The sequence below is a fragment of the Bactrocera dorsalis genome, chromosome 3 (genome assembly GCF_023373825.1).
Source record: "Bactrocera dorsalis isolate Fly_Bdor chromosome 3, ASM2337382v1, whole genome shotgun sequence".
NCBI classification, from domain to species: Eukaryota; Metazoa; Arthropoda; class Insecta; order Diptera; family Tephritidae; genus Bactrocera; species Bactrocera dorsalis.
In genome coordinates, this window is record NC_064305.1 from 88,310,689 (window position 1) to 88,329,755 (window position 19,067).

General features: G+C 38.7%; 1 protein-coding gene across 1 annotated transcript in view; it reads right to left on the bottom strand.

Annotated features, from left to right (window-relative positions):
• LOC105229402 (regulator of G-protein signaling 17) overlaps positions 1 to 19,067 on the bottom strand; it is a 63,194-nt gene that overhangs the window by 20,217 nt on the left and 23,910 nt on the right. The window contains exons 3-5 of the mRNA XM_049451068.1: positions 10,036 to 10,376; positions 9,433 to 9,831; positions 9,169 to 9,177 (exon numbers count right to left, since the gene is read on the bottom strand). Of these exons, the coding sequence (XP_049307025.1) occupies positions 9,169 to 9,177; positions 9,433 to 9,830 (407 nt within the window). The 5' untranslated portion in view covers position 9,831; positions 10,036 to 10,376. The remainder of the gene's footprint in view (positions 1 to 9,168; positions 9,178 to 9,432; positions 9,832 to 10,035; positions 10,377 to 19,067) is intronic.

Genomic DNA, 19,067 nt, shown 5'->3' on the forward strand with positions numbered 1-19,067 from the left:
CTATCGAAGAATCCTTCCTTTGATGCTTCTAAACGTTCAAATCGCTCTTTAGCGTAGATATTTACCAAAGAGTTTTTTTTAAAAAGCCTAAAAAGAGTTTAGATTGCCGAAGTTTCCGAAGTTAATAAGCAAAATTGCTGACATTTGCTTAAATTTTTTAAACATTTCTACGAACAAGTAAATCCGTATGAATTCCGAGTCACTGATTTTGGCGCATATATTGAAATTATTTGTGTGAATAAAAAACAAAATCACTTATTTATAAGACATTAAGTAAATTTTTGATAACAATATAACATTTATAACATATTTTTCATACCTTATAATAGGCCAAAGATAAACAACCTGAATTCAAAGAAATTTTTAAAACCGCTAATACTCTTAAGTAAATAAATAAAAGATGACGCATAGTCTGATGCCAATGACTGCATTCAAAATAGATAAAAAAAAACACATACACAAGCATGACGAAGGAAAAAAAGAACATTTGATTGCAAGAGGAGAAAACAACAAACAACAGCAACAATAGTAGCATGAACAATAGTGACAACAGCAATAACAACATTAAGGCTCAACACAGAGAGTTGATTACCCAAACTTTTTGCGCACAAAATGTGTCACCGTCTGCCAATGCGTGCTCATGTCCAGCTTTGGTGTAGCCCTGTGACTAGACGCAGTAAAGCCATTAGATTGCACCCGCATAATAAAATTAATACACTAATTTATATATATATATATGTATATTTATATATATATATACGTATGTATGTATATATGTATATTTGCAGTGTGCTGCGAGGTATGCGCGTATGCTGTTATTATCGCGCAGAAAAATACTATACAAACGCTATTAGCTAATTACACACACGCCGTTGCCGCGATGCAGGCAGTATATGGATCACAATGCCTTTGTAACCACTTTTATGGCAACAATTTCTTGTTTTTTTTTTTCAAAAAAATATATACACTTTTGTAAAATCACACCACGAAAATATTTTTTCGGCGAATTTATGCTGGGCACGCCACTCAACATTAGCGAAAACTAACGCAATAAAGTGAAAACTCGTCTGAATGTAGTATGCAAAGGTTAGTGCCACAGACACATACACACACACGCACACTTGCGCACGAACAAAAGGCACCACAATGTGAACTGTAATCCAAACAAAGTGGTTTTTACTTTTTGCGGTTAGAACGACGCGTTAGCTGGACGAGCGAAAAAATTCAACTGAATTCCATTGAAGGCGAGCGATGAGTTAAAGCGCCGACGACTGGCAATGACATGAGCGGCGCGGCGTGGCGCGCTGGTGTGCGTGCCGTGTGTGCAGCGCAATGCGGCCACATGTGGCGCGCCCGTCATTGTATGGGTGCTTAACGACACACAGGTACTCAGCGTGTGTGTGTGTTTGTACGCATATGAAATGTATATTTCGAGGCATATAAACAAAAAATTTCAGCTAACTTCATAGAGTTAAGTGCGCAAGGGGCCTTTGGGGCGCTGCCACGGAATGAGAGCCGGCACGCGAGGTGCCCGCAAGCAGCTCAAACGGGCGCCAGTAGTGGGGTGTGGGGTGTGGGCTGAAAAGCCACTAACTATTGCCGAAGCAGCACACACACTCATATAGGTAGGCGGACAAACAGCAAACTGAAGGAATGTTGCGGCAATAAACAATAAGTGGTGAGAATCCACTGAGCAATACACGCATTAACGCACACATCTACATTTTACAAATATATATATATGTTGTTGTAGAGCAAATCAACAATTTTGAATGCAAATTTCTTCAAGTCACCTTTCCTTACAATCCTTTCAAACACTGCTCGCCAATATTACCAAGGCATACCGCCACACCGCCCACCGCCACTCTGCTCCCGCCGCTCATTCATAGTACATATACCCATGTGTTTGTGTGCGCGTGCAGGGCGTTGTTCAGCGCTGAGATCCCGTTTGCATGCCACACTTTCTCTTGAATTTACACATTTCATCCACAACTGTCATGGCGCGCCATAAAACAATACGAACTCAATTTCCGCCACATCCTTAGCATCCTCATTATTCTTGGGAGCAAGTTTGCTGCATTACTTCCGCAATGCCCCTGTGTCTGCTGTGGCTGCGTCTATGCCGCATTCAACATGCATAATTAAAATATTTGCCAACATTTTCATTGCTTTCCGTCGCTTCATTATTGTCAAATAATCAAAATTGCTGTCATAGTTCATGGACGGAAGAGTACACACACACACATATATACATGTACACACGTGTACTAGCAAACATACAAACATATATTAACACACACATATGCATATAACCAAAGGAGCCTGTGTTAGTACACGCAGCAACACATACATATATGCATGTATATGTGGATTTGCTTGCCTACACTGGCACAGTTGGGTCCAGGGGTTGGCATCTCCTCATATACATATGTAAGTATGTGTTTGTGTGGCAGTAAGCATAGGCCCGAAAATGCCACGAAATTCCAGCGCTCATGTTGTGAAAAACACACGAAATGTTCATTGCAAATAGCTTCGTGTTTGCTAAACTTTTCGCCTGCCTTCGTGAGCTTTTCATTTATGGTTAGGCATTTTTATGAATGAAATTTCGTGACGAACGTAAACTTTTGGGGTGCAACGTATTCGGGAGCGGCAAACAAAAGCTTTTACTACAAGTGAGTAAGCAGTGTTGCCAGCAGCGAGGAGGCAAGCTAATGAGAAATATTTTTATTCTTGATGTAATTATTTGTCTGAAACGAAAATAATTACAGTTGTTAGGAAAAAAATATTTCAGAGACTATACCTGAGACAGAGTGTAAATAATTTGAATAAAAAGTATAAGTAGGAAAAAATTTGTCTTTTTGAGATTTTAATTCCATGCCATAAACGGTTAATGAAGATATTAATAATGCTTCCGATTATTACTTTTGTTGTAAGTCAGTAATTATAAGTTTTAGAAAATTTTATTGGGTAGTCGAAAAAATCTTTTCGTATTTTGTCAATAGATTTCGTTGCTGTCGTATATCTCCAGTGCTACCAATCACTTTGTGTCATACCATCTAGTGTTAAAAAGGTGAGATTTTAAGATTTTCTGGAAATTTCGATGTGGAAGATGCACCGCAGTCTGGTCGACCTATCATTGAAAACTGTCTGTGAAAAATTTAATGAACCAAATTAACATCTGCGATTCTTTGCTGAAACGAAATGAAATCGAACCATTTCTGAAGTGATCGGCAACAGGAGACGAAAAAGGGATCAAATACGACAATAATGTGCGAAAAAGATCATGGTCCAAACGTGGTGAAGCTCAACAAATGGACGCAAAGCCAGGATTGACGCCTCTAAAGGTTATGCTGAGTGTTTGGTGGGATTGGAAAGGAATATATGCTCCATATGAGCTGCTCCAGCCTGGTCGAACGGTTGATTCTACAATTAACTGTCTACAAATGATGAAACAAGCAATTGAAAAAAACGGAATGGCAAAAAGGGAAAGAAGTTGAAGTGAAAAGACTTTTTGGACTACCCAATATTTTAACACATCCCATCACCATTAAAATGTTTCGTCATATTTTGTATATAGTTCTCACAAAAATGATATACTAGTTTTTAGATCTGATAAAAATAAAACTTTGGCATTTCAAAAACGAGAAAAACTTGTAAGCAAAACTAAACGGCGTCATTTTGTAAATTTTTTGATCTTTTCCAATCAGAAGACCTTATCTTCCAGAGCCTAATTTTTTAAGTTTCACCCACGGAAAGACCGGAATGACTTTAACATTGTTCGCAACTCTTTTAGCGACCTTTCCTTGGAACATAGAAATATTATACCAGAGCTGGGAATAGAAACTAGGTGAATATTATTTTACCTTATCAAATTTAAAGAAGCACATCTTTCATATAGTAGATATTGGTGTCCCTACAAAAGAAAAAAGCTTTTCCTTGTAAACTCTCTGTATTTCTTTTCTCTCTCAATCGCAAATCTCTTTTCTCTCTTTCTCCTACAACCGAATTGCGAAAATGCTCTCATTTCTAATGCGTGAGTTCGAATTTCCAGCATCCACACATTCAGGCATTTCGACGCAGCGTCAGCTACGCTTTCCATAGCGCTTGTAAGTAAGCAGAATGTGCGCAAAATGAAGCAGCGTTGGAAAGCGTGAAAGTGTAGTCTGCTGCTGCATGAGGTTCGCTGGTAGACAGGGTAATATGGTATGTGTCTAATCTGATTGGAGCAATTAGGGAAGTTATAATATTATTACCAAATGTACATTACATACATAAATGTAGGCAGAGCGATGCTTTGATCTGCGGCCGTTTGATGTTTGCCTGCCATTTTACACCTACAACTTATACACACGTACAACGCAAGTGTTGGGTATTAGTAATAAATGTTGTATGGTCCTTTAATTGGCGCTATAAACTCGGGCTTTCATTAAACTATAACCTAATGAGGTTTCCCACAAGCTAATGCGCCAGCAACACAACAACAACAACCAGCAGCATAAAAAATAAATCATTTCTGCATACATCGGTATATGTGCTCGTTGTGTGTTTGTGCCTTAGGCGCTACGCCTAAAATTAAATGAATGAATCCGTTGCCTAGCCGAGAGTCCAGCCATGCTGCGGTTGTTGACGTCCACGATTTGTGTGTGATTTGCTACAACATACATATTTTTTTCTATTTGTCCTCGGCAATTGCGTGGTATAAATGTGTGGGTGTGCGTATAAGTGTATGTGTGTGTGTGTGAGAAGTCATGTCGTACGCCCTTTGGACGCCCACGTGTACCCCACACCGTTCACGTTTTTATGGATTTGCTACGGTTACAGCTCATCCATCAGAGCAGCTGTGCCACAAAACAGGCGCAAAATGGCATTATTGTGACTGTAGCAGATACCAACCGTATTTACATTGTATCTACACATACTCCTTGTATACATGTAAGTGTGTGCTGGCACAGCACTTGAACGACCATGACCGCACGAATGCGTTGACGCGTGCGGCGCTGAGTGGAGCATAAAGTGGAGTAAGGTAAACACGCGGATACCAACAAGATATATGTGCACAAATGGGCATAGAAACCCGTTGGTAAAACCAAAGTATTTTTTAGTTAGTCGAAAAGGGCACACAAATGCGCTAAAGTGAAAACCTACGGTTATCTACTTCGCCGAACTTTTTTCCTAACAACCCTTTTACAATATTTCATGCCGAGTACAAATTTTCAAGCATTCGACTTAGTAATAATACCAACCAACTACATGGCTGCCTGTCTCGCTCTGCTCGATATACACAACTTTTCTGCGCACACACTCTGCCTTGTGAGTATTAGGCGCCTTGAAGCCCTTCGAAACCTCATCTTCGTTTGCCAACTACCTGACCTGCACTTTATTTGCTCGCGTTTAATGAATGGCGAAAGTCTGCTTGTGCACAAGTTCATCGAAAATTCGGGCAATTCAGTTCCTTCCCCGCTGCGCTTCAACACACAATGCCATTCATCTGGCTGGGAAAGCAACCCACACACCTTACTCCCCCGCCACATTGTGCTGTTACAGCTTCAACTTCGCACTCGCCTGGTCTCTTTGGCAATTTAGCTCAGCTCAACCGAACTCAACGTGGCTCGGCTCGCTTCTATTGTCGCTTTGCTCACAGAGCATCGCACTCGGCACTGCGTATACGTAACATTTGTGGTTGGAATGCTTGTGTAGGTTTAATTCAATCATATCAACTCGCGCAGTGCTATATACACATATATATATATGTTTCTGTCTGCTGTACTGTTATATATATGTATGTATTTATAAATATGTGTTTGTGTGTGTATTTAAACTGGGAAAAAAATCATCTGTAGCATTTTCTTAACTAGACTTAATTGAAATCTGACAATTTTGTATTTTGTTTTCCTCTCCACTTGACGTTATTCCTCGCTTTCTTGGCGTACTGTCGCCAGCTTGAGAGTCAGCAGTAAATGACATTTATTTGCAAAGTTGTACAGATTTAATAGAATTTCTCAAATGGCAAAGAGCATAAAGGTCACAGCTCGGTATATACTGTAGGCGGATGGCCGTGACAAGCATCTGATGAGTAATTAGCTACTCATTTATTATGCATAGAGCGTATGCCTTCAGTTTCACGTGATATGTTGTTTTGAGTAAAGAAGTAGTTTTTCATAAAAAAATTTGGCCTGCAAACTTTTGTGTTTTACCTTTCTTAATTAAAAAAAATATGTATAATAATATTATTATATTTTTTATGTGGCCGAAATTGTATATACAAAGGTTTAAATAATACGTTTGGCTCGCCGAAGAAATAATATATGATTTTATATTCCAGAACCGAAATTAATAAATTAGACTATCTTTCTAAAAATTTTCAAAATTCAAATTAGAAATTACGATTTTTAAAGAATTTAAACCAATCGAAGTCTTAGACTCACTTAAGTTGGTATATATACACCAAAAGGGAGTATATCAGAACCAGGGTCAGGATTTTATTAATTGTGGACTGAAATTAGATTTTCTATAAAAAATTTGGTTTAAAAACTTAAAATTTTACCTGGGAAAAGGATAAAGTAAAAAACTGAAGGATTATAATTGTTAAGAGCAATCAAATATAAGTAAGGCATATATATGAATTCAAAACAAAAATTTATTTTTCTTTTTTACATTTTCATTTAACAGATTGAGATTAAATTTTTTTCAAGCCGGTATTTGGGATTAAAAATTATAAATTATTTGTAATTAAAATTTTTGGAAATGCAATATAAACAATTTAATTCAATTATTATACCCTGAACAGGTATATTAAGTTTGCCACGTTTTTGAAAATCTTAAGTGTATATGTAAATGCTCAGCTTGACGAGCTAAGTTGATTTAACCATGTGCGTCTGTCTTTATACATACGAACTAGTCCCTCAGCTTTTCGCCCCTCTATTTAGTACAAATTAGCTGCTCATTTTTTGGAACTGCCGATATCAGACCTCTATATTACTACTATTTACTTCAACATCCCTTAGAGATACTACTGTGATCAAATTGAAAGGTGAATTTTGTCCATATCATCTCCTTCAATTCCCTTTCGCTGCAATACATCATAGCACTTGGAAAAATCTTCCGTGTTGATGGCCATCAGAGCCTTCTTCGATTCAGCTTTTATATCTTCAATTGTGTCAAAACGATGTCCTCGGAGTGGTCATGTGAATTTGCTGAATAGCCAGAAGTTACACGAAGGTAAATCAGGTGATTGTGGTTGTTGCGGCACGATATTAGTTGAAAATGTGGTGAAATGATCACGAATAATCAATGCAGTATGAGATAGTGCATTATCGCACTTCTTTGTTTAATAAATTTAGAAATAAATAGTAAAAATCGAAGAATTCACTTTTAGAGCTTCACAAAACGACGCTTACCTCCAATACTAATGAATATTTTGACGTGAATTTTGCATAGACGTCTAACTATTATCATGACACTAAAATAATGTTCCCTGTGTTTCATTAAGCTACCTCACCTCATATGTCAGCTGGATGTTCGAAAATTCTGATATTAGTTAGACACACAGATAGATATATGTATGCAGTATAAAGTCAACCCAAAGTTCGAAAATCTTTATACTAGGTATATGGGTGCTAAGGGAAGTATTGCCAAGATTTCACCCATTTCTGATACAGACATACCTTTGTAAGAAAAGAATTATATCTGAATTTCAAACATATGTACAAGTATATCTCGCACATTAACCGATATTTTCGATCAAAAGTTAACTAAAATACCGGGATCTAAATATTCGGTACCTAGGGGCTTGAATAGTTTTTATTGGATTTTCGGTCATAAGGTGGCACACACTAAAGACATTATTCGTGGAAAGTCTTATCCCGTTATATTAATTGTTTCTCGATTTGTGTACTGGAAACTGAACGAATCAGATGAAATTTAAAATTGTGTTATATGGGAAGCAGGCATTTTTGGTATCTGATTTCATCCATTTTCACAATAGAACATAAGAATATCAAAAACATGCTACGTACTAAATTTTATCGAAATCGTTTCGACGAGTCCCAAGATATGGGGTTTCACCAAAAAGTGGGCGGTGCCACGCCCTTCGTCCAATTTTCACACCGGCTCTCACAAAGCTCTCTCTTACCATCTCGGTGGTGAAATTTAATGTCTCTGGCATATTTAGTTATTGATTTAACGCGTTTTTAGTAGTTTTGAACAGTACCGTTATATGGGGAGCCAGCGGGGTTTTCATTCTATTTCATTTATTTTCATAGCACCGGTAGGAGTTCTTGTAATATTCGTGCTGGGCGAATGGTTATTGTAGCTTTAGTGGTTTAGGAGGTATGTACATTAAACTTGTTAGATGGCGAGCCACGCCCACTTTTTAAAAAAATTTTGACGACAGGTTGCGATTCTCTGTTCCAAATTACATATTTTTTACATTACATTTAGTGCTTAGTTATGACACTTTATATGTTTTCGACTAAGGCCGATTTGTGGGCGTGGCAATGGTCGGATTACGCCCACCTATGAACTCGATTTTGTATCAAGGAACTCACATACCAAGTTTCATTGAGATATCTAAATTTTTTCTCAAGTTACAGCTTGCACGGATGGACGGACAGAGAGACCGTCAACCGGATTTCAACTTTCCTCGTCATTCTGATCTAACTCGCTTGGTTTTAGTTGATTCGTACAACCGTTAGGTGAACACAACTATAATACTTTGTAGCAACTGATTGCAAGAGTATAAAAATATTTGAACTCTGGAAGAATATAAATCGTTTGGTTATGACCATCAAAAGTAAATATAGAACTTCTGACATTACATCAAAATGTTTATTGTTTTACACACTTTAAATATTCTCTTAAATAGTAAATTAACTAAGAAAAAATTGTCAAGCATTAATTCTCCTATAATTAGTATGAGTCAAGAGAATATCATGAGTTAAATTAAGCCTGAATATTTCTATTTTTAGTCCATTCTTCTAATAAAACACCCGATACACTGCACACGCTTTTTTGCAATGTCTACCAACAACTACACGCAATCCACCATGTAGCAGTAAACTAAGCAAATTTAGTTACTAAAGAAGAATTTTAAATCCGCTTTGAAGAATTCTTCAAGCACTTTGAAATTAATTTAATATTATCTTTAATAAATTCCGTTCGTGTACTCACCACTTTGCCCTGCGATGTGCGATGTGCGACAGCGATACGCCAAGTGCAGCCAACGCAAGAAGTATGCAAGCAAAAATAAAATAAAAGAGCAGAAAAGGGTGTGAGGAAAAATTTGTGAGCAAATAGAAAACTGTCAGTTACATGAAATTCAAAGTATCAAGCTGTGGAATTTCAGCGTAGCACAGCAATAGCTGCAAGAAAGTGCAAGGCACTTAAGGTGCAGATCTACGAGCTTGCATGCCAACCAACCCGCCCCGCACTTACCACGAGCACGAGCAACAGCAACACCAGCAAAAACAGCAGGGTTTCTGTGATTGTTGCTGCTGCTGTCGTTGTGTTGTGCTGGTCGTCATCGCCGTCGTCGTCATCAACGTCTCGGGCAGTAAACTCGCCCCCGCATTCCCCGCCGAACCACCACGTGAACTCGTTGTTGTCACACCCAGCGCGCTCGTCGTGCTCAGCATGCCGCCCACGTGTATGCCGCCGCCCTTATTGAGACCGCCACTATTGCTGCCACCACCTGTACTCGATGTGCTACCGCCTCCGCCGCCACCGCCACCACTTTGTGCTTTGGTCGCCACCGTCGCTACCGCAGAGGATGTGGTGGAGCCCATGCCACGCAGGTGACATCCCGAAGGCAGCTCTGAAACTGTACAAGACATTCTGCGAGGCAAAGTAAACACAAAATAAAAAAATCTATTAAAAACGAATATAGTTAAGTTTGATATCATAAGATAACTTGACACGTCTAGGTGCGTGTTTGCGCGCGCGCGTATCAGCTGGCTTTAAAAGCTCAGCGCTACGTGGCGTATGCGCAACATGTTTCTGTGTCTTGTCAGACACTTCCACACGCCTTCCCATACTCACATAATTTGTGTAGTCCTTTCAGTTGTGCACGCCCTGCGTCGCTACGCCGCGTAGATTCCCACTAGCCGCCTAGTCTTTGTTGGCCCACCCGCCTCTTCAGCACCAGCACCAGCCGTTGCCTGTCAACGCGTCAATTTCGTTGTGTTCAACTGTCAACGCTGCAAATGCACTCTACTATCTGCCAACAACACTGGCGTTGGCGCACCTGCAATCCAATGTCCGTAGTTGTATGTATGCAGCTTAGATTTTGTGGTGTCCGCTGGTAGCTGTTGCTTCGTAGGTGTATGGAATGAAAGCGAATCGCGGAGAAATGCGAGATTCTGCCATAAGCCGCACACTTTCTGAAAAGCCATGGGAAAAATATTAATGAGTGGATAAAATGCAATTTCCTTAACTTGATTATGGACTAATTTAAAATATGACCGCAACAGCTAATGATAACGGTACGCGGAATGCGCTCGGCATGCACAAACTAATTTAAAAAAATACAATTTACAGTGCTTATTATCATTTAAAGAAAAAATAATGAAAAATAAATTTTCTGCTGGGAATTAGAGAAGAATAAATTCACGTCTTTTGAAAAGTTTTTTTTCCAATTTTGTAATTGATATACTGAAGATTAATATTACCCAGTCGCGAATAATCAGATTCGCACCAAAGGTTGAGTATTTTTCAAATAAGATGTCGAGTAGAGGTCGCAAAAGAGACATTTGCCAATGTAAGTATGAACCTCGCATTTACCAAACGCATCTTTACTGGTGACGAATGACGCTCAAAAATTAAGCCGAAACCGGAAAAATTTCACTACCGTGATCTGGTTCACCATGAATTCGTTCCAAAAGGTCAAACAGTAAAAACATACTATTTTACCGCACTCAGCAGAAAGAGAATGGATCACAGACACAACAAAAAAATCGGCTTCGTCAACTAAAAATCGTAACTTTGTCTAACTCGACTCTACCAGTGCATATTCTAGCATAGAATGACATACAGGGTTGTCCGAAAAGTAATCGGCAGAGTCGATTTAAAGAAATGTATTGAACCAATCGTTACAATTCTTTAAAAACTTTCAAAATAGGCTCCTTACGCGTCGATGAAGTGCTGCCAGTGTGAATTCTAAGCATTGAAGGCGTCACGGAAGACGCTCTCCGGAATTGCCTTGAGAGCCGAGATGCATGTTGCTTGGATTCCCTCTGTGGTCTCAAAATGCTTGTCTTTCATCGCTCTTTTCAGGCAAAGGCAGCTGTTCACAAGAAAAGCGGATTGAGCAGGGGCGTTGTCGTGTTGCAACTTCAATCTTGTGGGACCCGATTGACCCTTCGTTTAAACCTCTTGAGAACAATGAGCAATTAAAGGAATAGTCGACGGTCTGAAATCAAAACTTGGCGAACAGGAGTCAAATTGTCGGTATTTGTCGAAACCGCAAGTCTCTCAGCACGGTTTTCATAAGCGACCTCTTCCCGACCCTTCAAAAAGTTCTGGTGCCACCGAAACACACCACCTTTCTAAAGCAACAGATCATAACAAACGTCTCTGTGGCAGATTTACTGAGTTTCACACAGAATTTAATCGCGTACCTCTACTCTAATGAACGTTGCATTTTCGGCTCACAGAAACACGTCGCGCGAAAATGTTTGTCCTACCTCTCCTGGTGCTCGAAAACAACTGAAGCTCGTTCGTCAGCTAAGAACGCCCTCTACCGAATCCACGCTCTGAAGTACAGTCGCGGCAGAAAAAAATCAGCCCTACTACTTTCCGAACAAACCCTGTAAATTCTAATAGTATGACATGAACTTGAAAAATTTAGACTTTTTATCCTAAACTTCAAAACAGCCGATTTGAAATCTTTAGATGTGTAAGAGTGCAATAGAATGTAATAGAATGTAAGAGAATGCGATGAATGTAATAGAATGAAACGACTGCTGTAAGAAGTGTCAATTGTGAATTGGGAATGTCTTGTGGTGCTTTGCTGGGCGAATGAGTTTTATCGCTCTCTTTAAAACTGGGACTGTCAACGAAGCGAGACGTGCTGCGCAACGTACGAAATAAAAATTTAAATTAGAATTGATTCCGGCCATCACATCTCAGAAGTGGGATAGAGTTAATTTAAATCGACTGCCGCATAATTAAACAAAAAAAAACACTGCCGAAACCAGGAATTCTTCGTTTTTCATTTCAACGTTTTCTGTAGACAGTGCATTTATCCACGTTTTTTTTTTCCTGATTGTTGTTGTTGCTGCCACGATGTCGAATTTGTTATCACGTGCCCAAGTCATGAAAGTGCTACTGCAAACGGGTATTCAATTCGATCCTGATGCCACGATGAACCAGTTGCGACCGCTATATGATGAATACATTTTCCGAGGTAACGAAAGCAAGTGAAAAAGAGGAAAACGCGAATGCCCTTGAAGATCCAGATGCCGCCGCCGACAAAAAATACTCAAACTTCAATTCCCGCTACGATTGTGCAATCAATTCAACCTGTTGTTACGAGTGTACTACGTTCATCGCCACTACGAGTGTTCAAAATTCAAATGTGCTTACAGATGCTAAACAACAACTGCCGCCTTATGTCAGTGCTAAATTGTCAACTGCTGATACACGTGCATTGGTAACTACCCCGCTAGGAGTGTTGTTGTTTCAAGTGGTCACATCGGCTAACTGCTACAACCAAGTGCCCAATTGTCCACTGCTGTAACAACCGTGCAAATGAATACCGTTGTTCCAAGTGCTACCAATTTCAAACAATTTGGACGAAGATGAGACGAACGATTGCTGATCCAATTGCGTAAAAAACGCGAACTGTTGATGCTTCAAGCAGAGATTAATCAACTTACGCTACAACAGCAAGCACCTGCTGCAAAAAACCCGTTGGGACTGACGTAAGTGTCATTGAATCAATGATGTCTAAATTACAGCCGATGACCATACGATGTGAATAAGTGGATTAGTGACTTGGATGATGCTTTTGCAATGCTGCAATTCGATGAGCGTATGAAATTCATTGCATGTCGTCGTATGTTGAGTGGTAACAGCCCAGGTTTTGCACGCACGAGTACGGTATCCGATTATGAAGAGCTCAAAGCTAAACTTATTAGTGAATTTGGCCGCATGCGCACAATGAATGAAGTGTATCAACTGCTGAAAAATCGACGCTTACGCCCTGATGAAACCACCCATCGTTTACATTTTGGATATGCAAGAGATAGCGATGTATCAAAATTACGGAGACGAATTGATCGAAATGATTATTAGTGGAACAGGTGACACTTCATCAAGGAATCGGTCATTTGTTTCCAGCACGCTCTATTAATGAACTGAAGGAATTTGCGGAACGATATGAACGTCTACGCTTCCAACCACCATTAGGATCAAAACAAATAGACAATAATTAATCGCTAATGCGGCCAGTGCACTTCAGCCAACAACTCATCGATCAAATGAGGCCAACGCCACGTCAGTTCGCCCTACCGCAGCTCCAACCATGGAAACAATCCGATGCTACAATTGCTCCAAAATTCGGGCATTATCAGCAAAGCCAATGTCCACTGCCGAAACGACCAGCGAAACTCCTGTTTTAAGTGCTCCTCCACCGAACATGTGTATCGTGAATGCCCACACCGTACCACTGTTGCTGCCGTCCTTAATGCCAACGGAATGAATGATGCTAGAGTGGAACCAATAGTGAAATGCAAAATGGTAAGTGTTGTTTTTGATAAGCCTAAACCGTGAACACAGTGAACACAGTAAAAACTTTAAATTAAATAAAAATATTTTTTGTTTATTTGATTCGGGCAGCCCCCGCAGTTTAATCAAACGGAGTGAGGAGTTCCATTCGAATTACCAAAATCAATGAAAGAGACTCAGTACAATGGCCTAGGGAAAATGATAGACTCAAGAACGTATGGGAATATCAATGGCAAAATAAACTTCACGAAATCAATCAATCAATCAGAAAATTATTAACCATTGCCGAATAATCTTATGTCAATAACCCGATGCTTGTAGGCCGTGATTTATGAAAAAAGCAAATATTACAAATGTGTCAATAAAAATACATTTATGATACGAAAGATTGAAAGAATTAAATAAAGCTGCCATTTGTACGAAGTTAGAGTCAAAAACTTACTGATGTTCTGTGTTCATTTGATTTATTGGCCACTCACTTCTGTCACACAGGAGTACAATTGAATCGCTTAATCAAGGGGGTGTTACAAGGGAGAAAGAGAAAATATAGTGAAACACACTGAAGAAAAGTCAATATCAGCCCGATGGAGTTAGAATTTGCAAATTTATGTGCTATTGTGCCTTCCGATTTGAATTCCTTAGACCCCCCCCTTCTATTTTAATTAATCCACATCTTCCGTCAAGGTTGTCATCAGAGTTGCGACAAACAATAACAGAAGGTTTATTTTCGAATTCCTTCAGAAAAAGTTAAGCCTTTAGAATATCTTATGAAAATTACCTTACGCATGAAACTCCTATATACTGTAGACCAAGACGATTATGCCATAAAGAGAGAAATGAAAATAAAAGCAATAGTAGATGATTGTTAAAGAAGGAATAATTAGTGACCAAGTCGATCACCTTTTATGCCTTTGCATAGTACCCTGTACCGAAAAAAGATGGCTCCCTCCGGAAATGTGTAGATTATAAACCACTGAACAAAATAACTATACGCGATAATTTTCCTATGCCATTAGTCGACGATTGCATTGAACACTTGGGGGGGAAAAGTTATTTTTCGGTTATTGATTTAAAAAGTGGATATCATCACGTGAAGATGCATCCTGATTCAATAAAATACACTTCCTTCGTGACTCATGATGGTCAATACGAATATTTATATATGCCTTCGGTTTATGCAACGCTCCTGCTGAATTTATGCGCTTCGTAAAATTGATTTTAGGTGACCTCATCAAAGAGGGGTTAGTGGTAGTATTTATGGATGACATTTTAATAGCTTCGAAAGATTTTAAGTCTCATTTGGAAACCCTTAAGAGACTTTTGAAATTTTGGCTCGAAACGGTCTTCGAATTCAGCCAAAAAATGCGATTTGCTTACGACGAATTAGAATACTTAGGATACTTAGCCAACTCTGCTGGATTTCACCCAAACGGTCACACTTGCAAGCAATTCAGGAATATCCAGAACCTAAGAATAGAAAGGAAATGGAACAAAAAAACGTTGCCATGGTCTTTTTTTCATACTTCCGCCGCTTTGTACCTCGTTCTCCAAGATTGCCCGTCCAATGACTAAATTATTGAAGAAAAATGAACAATTTTCAGTTCACTGAAGAGTGCAAACAAGCCTTCACTACCTTGCGTACAAATTGTTAGAGGCCCCTATTTTATCGATTTACAACCCTGAAGCTGAAAAAGAAGTACATTGCGATGCCCAGTGCTCGGGTTTTGCGGGCAATGTTACTTCAGAAACAAGATGACAAAAAATTTCATTCCGATTTCTTACTTTTCAAAAAACTACTTCCGCCCCTGAATCTAGATTACACAGTTTACGAATTAGAAACTTTAGCAATTATTTATGCAATTAAGCGCTTCCATACTTAATTAATGGCATTCCGTTCAAAATTGTTACTGACTGTGATTCGTTGGCTATGACGTTAAATAATAGAAGCAGTTCAGCAAAAAATTGCTAGATGGGCATTGTTTCTTAGAAAATTATAATTATTCAATCCAGCATAGACCTGGTACATCCATGGCTCACGTGGATGCCTTTAAGTAGAACTAATCAAACAATTGCATACATTGACACTGCGGAATTAGATTTTCACTTGCAAGTTACGCAAAATAGAGACCCCCGCATTGTAGAACTGCGACAAAAAACTTAGAACAATCTGAAGTGAAAAATTTTGAGTTGAAAGATGGGTTGGTGTACCATAAATCACCTGCAGGTCAATCACAGCTATATGTCCCTGATGAAATGATAAATAATATAATTAGAACGACGCATGAGAAAATGGGCCACTTAGCTACAGAAAAGTGCTGTACAGCAATTAAAAACATTATTGGTTCCCGCAGACTGAAAAACTTACGTACATAATTTTATTCGAAATTGCCTAAAGTGTATTACTATTCAGCATCTTCAAATAATAATTGCAGCAACTCTACACAGTATTCCCAAAATACCGATACCTTTCGATACGATTCATGTGGACCACTTAGGCCCCTTCCGTCGATAATATCAAAAAGAAGTACATTTTAGTGGTCATCGATGCCTTTACAAAATATGTGAAATATACCCGGCAACAGCAACGAGTACAAGAGAAGTCTGCAAGGGCATTAGAAAGTTATTTTCATGAATTACAGTAGGCCACGTAGAATAATAGATGATAGAGGAACGTGCTTCACTTCAGCAGAATTTGAAGAGTTTTTGCAAAAGCACAACATAGTTTCAAGTGCGAAATGCAACCGCATCCCCGAAAGCAAATGGACAAGTGGAGAGAGTGAATGAAGTAGTGACACCGATGTTAGCAAAATTATCAGAACCTCTTAAACATGCGGATTGGGCAAAAAAATTAATTGAGATAAGAATATGCCATTAACAATTCAGTACATTCCACCACAAAATATACACCTTCAGCACTTCTGTTTGGGATAGGACAACGAGGTAAAATAGTAGACGAATGACGGAATATTTGGAAGAGAAGTCGAATGAACAGTTAACAGACTTATACGTATGAGAAAAAAGGCGCTGAATAACATAGAAAAAATCTCAAGAGTATAACCTTAAGTACTTCGGTAAACACCACAGGGCGGCACGAATTTTCAGTGGGAATTTTTGTGGTTATTAAAATGTGGATACCACGGCGGGGTAATAACAAAAAACTGATTCAGCGATTTTCGCGGTCCTTACGTAATATATAAAAAAACTTCCGAATGATCGGTATGTTGATACGGGATATAGAGGGGTGTCAAATTACACAACTGCCGTACGATGGAGTGTTAGAAGCAAGTAAATTGAAATTATGGATTAATCCAGACTCTAAATGTGTGCCAGTTTGCCAGAGGTGAGAAAGACAACACTTCCGATATTAATATTAGTTAAGATGATTTATATATATAATAAAAAAAAAAACAAAAAACAAGAATAACAAATATTAAGTAAATATATATTATCAGTAAACCGAGGTCGGTTTAATGTCAGGACGGCCGAACTGTAAGAGTGCAAATAGAATGTAATAGAATGTAAGAGAATGCGATGAATGTAATAGAAATGAACGACTGCTGTAAGAAGTGTCAATTGTGAATTGGGAATGTCTTGTGTGCTTTGCTGGGCGAATGAGTTTTATCGCTCTCTTTAAAACTGACTGTCAACGAAGCGAGGGGAACGTGCTGCGCACGTACGAAATAAAAATTTAAATTAATTGATTCCGGCCATCACAGATGTTATCGAGATACGGATCCTTTTAGTACTTCCGAAGATTAACCCACTTTGTATCGGAGGAAAGTATAATATTGGTCAAGTTATATATCTTATTATTGTTACAGTGTTATATTATATCCAAACATAGTCTAGTTGATTCTCAATAATTTATTGTCTATTAAAAAGGTTAGTAGCAGATTTTTGAAACTTCACTCAAAATATGAATTTCTACATACGAAATACATATGTACAAAAAATATTGCGAATTTCGAATTTTCGCTAGTTGTGTGATTTCGATTTTCGATTGTTTTGTTGAGTTATGCTGGTACTCATATTCCTTTCTTATGCTGAAAACGTCGGTGTCAAGTGAACCTTTATAAAAGGGGCGTCATGCGTCATAAGTTCTTGCCAAAGTTTCGTACCGCCAATAATGAATATTATCAGTCAGAAACGTTTAAATTTGTGGACGAACAAAAATTGTATAACGCCTCATGTATCGTTTCTGGTGCACGAGTATTTTGCCAAAAACAACACATTAATCGTGTCGCAGTCTTCGTATTCGACAGATCTGCCCCCAAGTAACATTTTTGTTCTCAAACTGAAACGGCCCATGAAAGGACGACACTGCGATACGATTGAGGAGATAAAAACTACATCGAAGAAGGAGCTAAACAAGATCAGAAATAATTTATTTTTTAAGTGCTTTTAGTACGGAAAGAACCTTCATAGAGGTGTCATATATCTGGGGTGATGACTTTGTTATGCGGAAGCTGGATAATCCAAAAAATGTCGCATTCCTATAATATAGATAGCTACTTTGGTTTAACAGAATTTTAAAATTACTTTCCAAAGAAATTTAACTCCGCCGCCTACCAAGTTATAGCCACGACTTCGACTCATTCACCTGTGGCACCCAAAACAGCTAATTAATTGTTTCCATAGACTTACTACATCAAGGAAATTGTATAAAAGTCAGATATATATATATGCACCGTTCAACAACCCTTTCAATTGCAGACACACACATACACAATATCTGCACCCACCTACATGTGTGTATTATCCTTTAAGCCATACATTGCCTGGTTCACCGTGCGCTACAAGAGAATCAGCAAGCCGTCAGTCAATCACTCAAGCAAAGCAAATGCACAAAACCCAGTGACAGCACAATGAAACATTGTTGCAAGGTGTGTCCTATTGAATTTATGCCCCTTCAATAAGCGAGGAAGCAATTTGTGTGCGCTGCTGGATGTTCAATCAGCTCAAGTAGAAAATATGTACACAAGCAAAAACAAAAGCAACAATGAAATTAAAACAGAAAAGGAAAAACAAAAAACTGGTGAATCAAACGAAACCAAAAGCAAATAAAGTGGAATACACAAAACAATATAACTGAAAAACACAAGAAAATAACAAGTCAATAAATGCTGTATACTTGCAACAAATAGCCAGAACAAAATATCGGTCAATAACTATTAGATGAATGCACTGGACAACGGACAATGGACAATGAACAATAAACATTGGACACTGTACACCGGATTACTCAGACGAAAGAACGAATTGAGAGTGAATGTGATGAAGGCTGCCCAAGCTAACAGTGCATTGGCACAACAATGCAACCGTGTTGTTGGTGGATAAATGGCAGG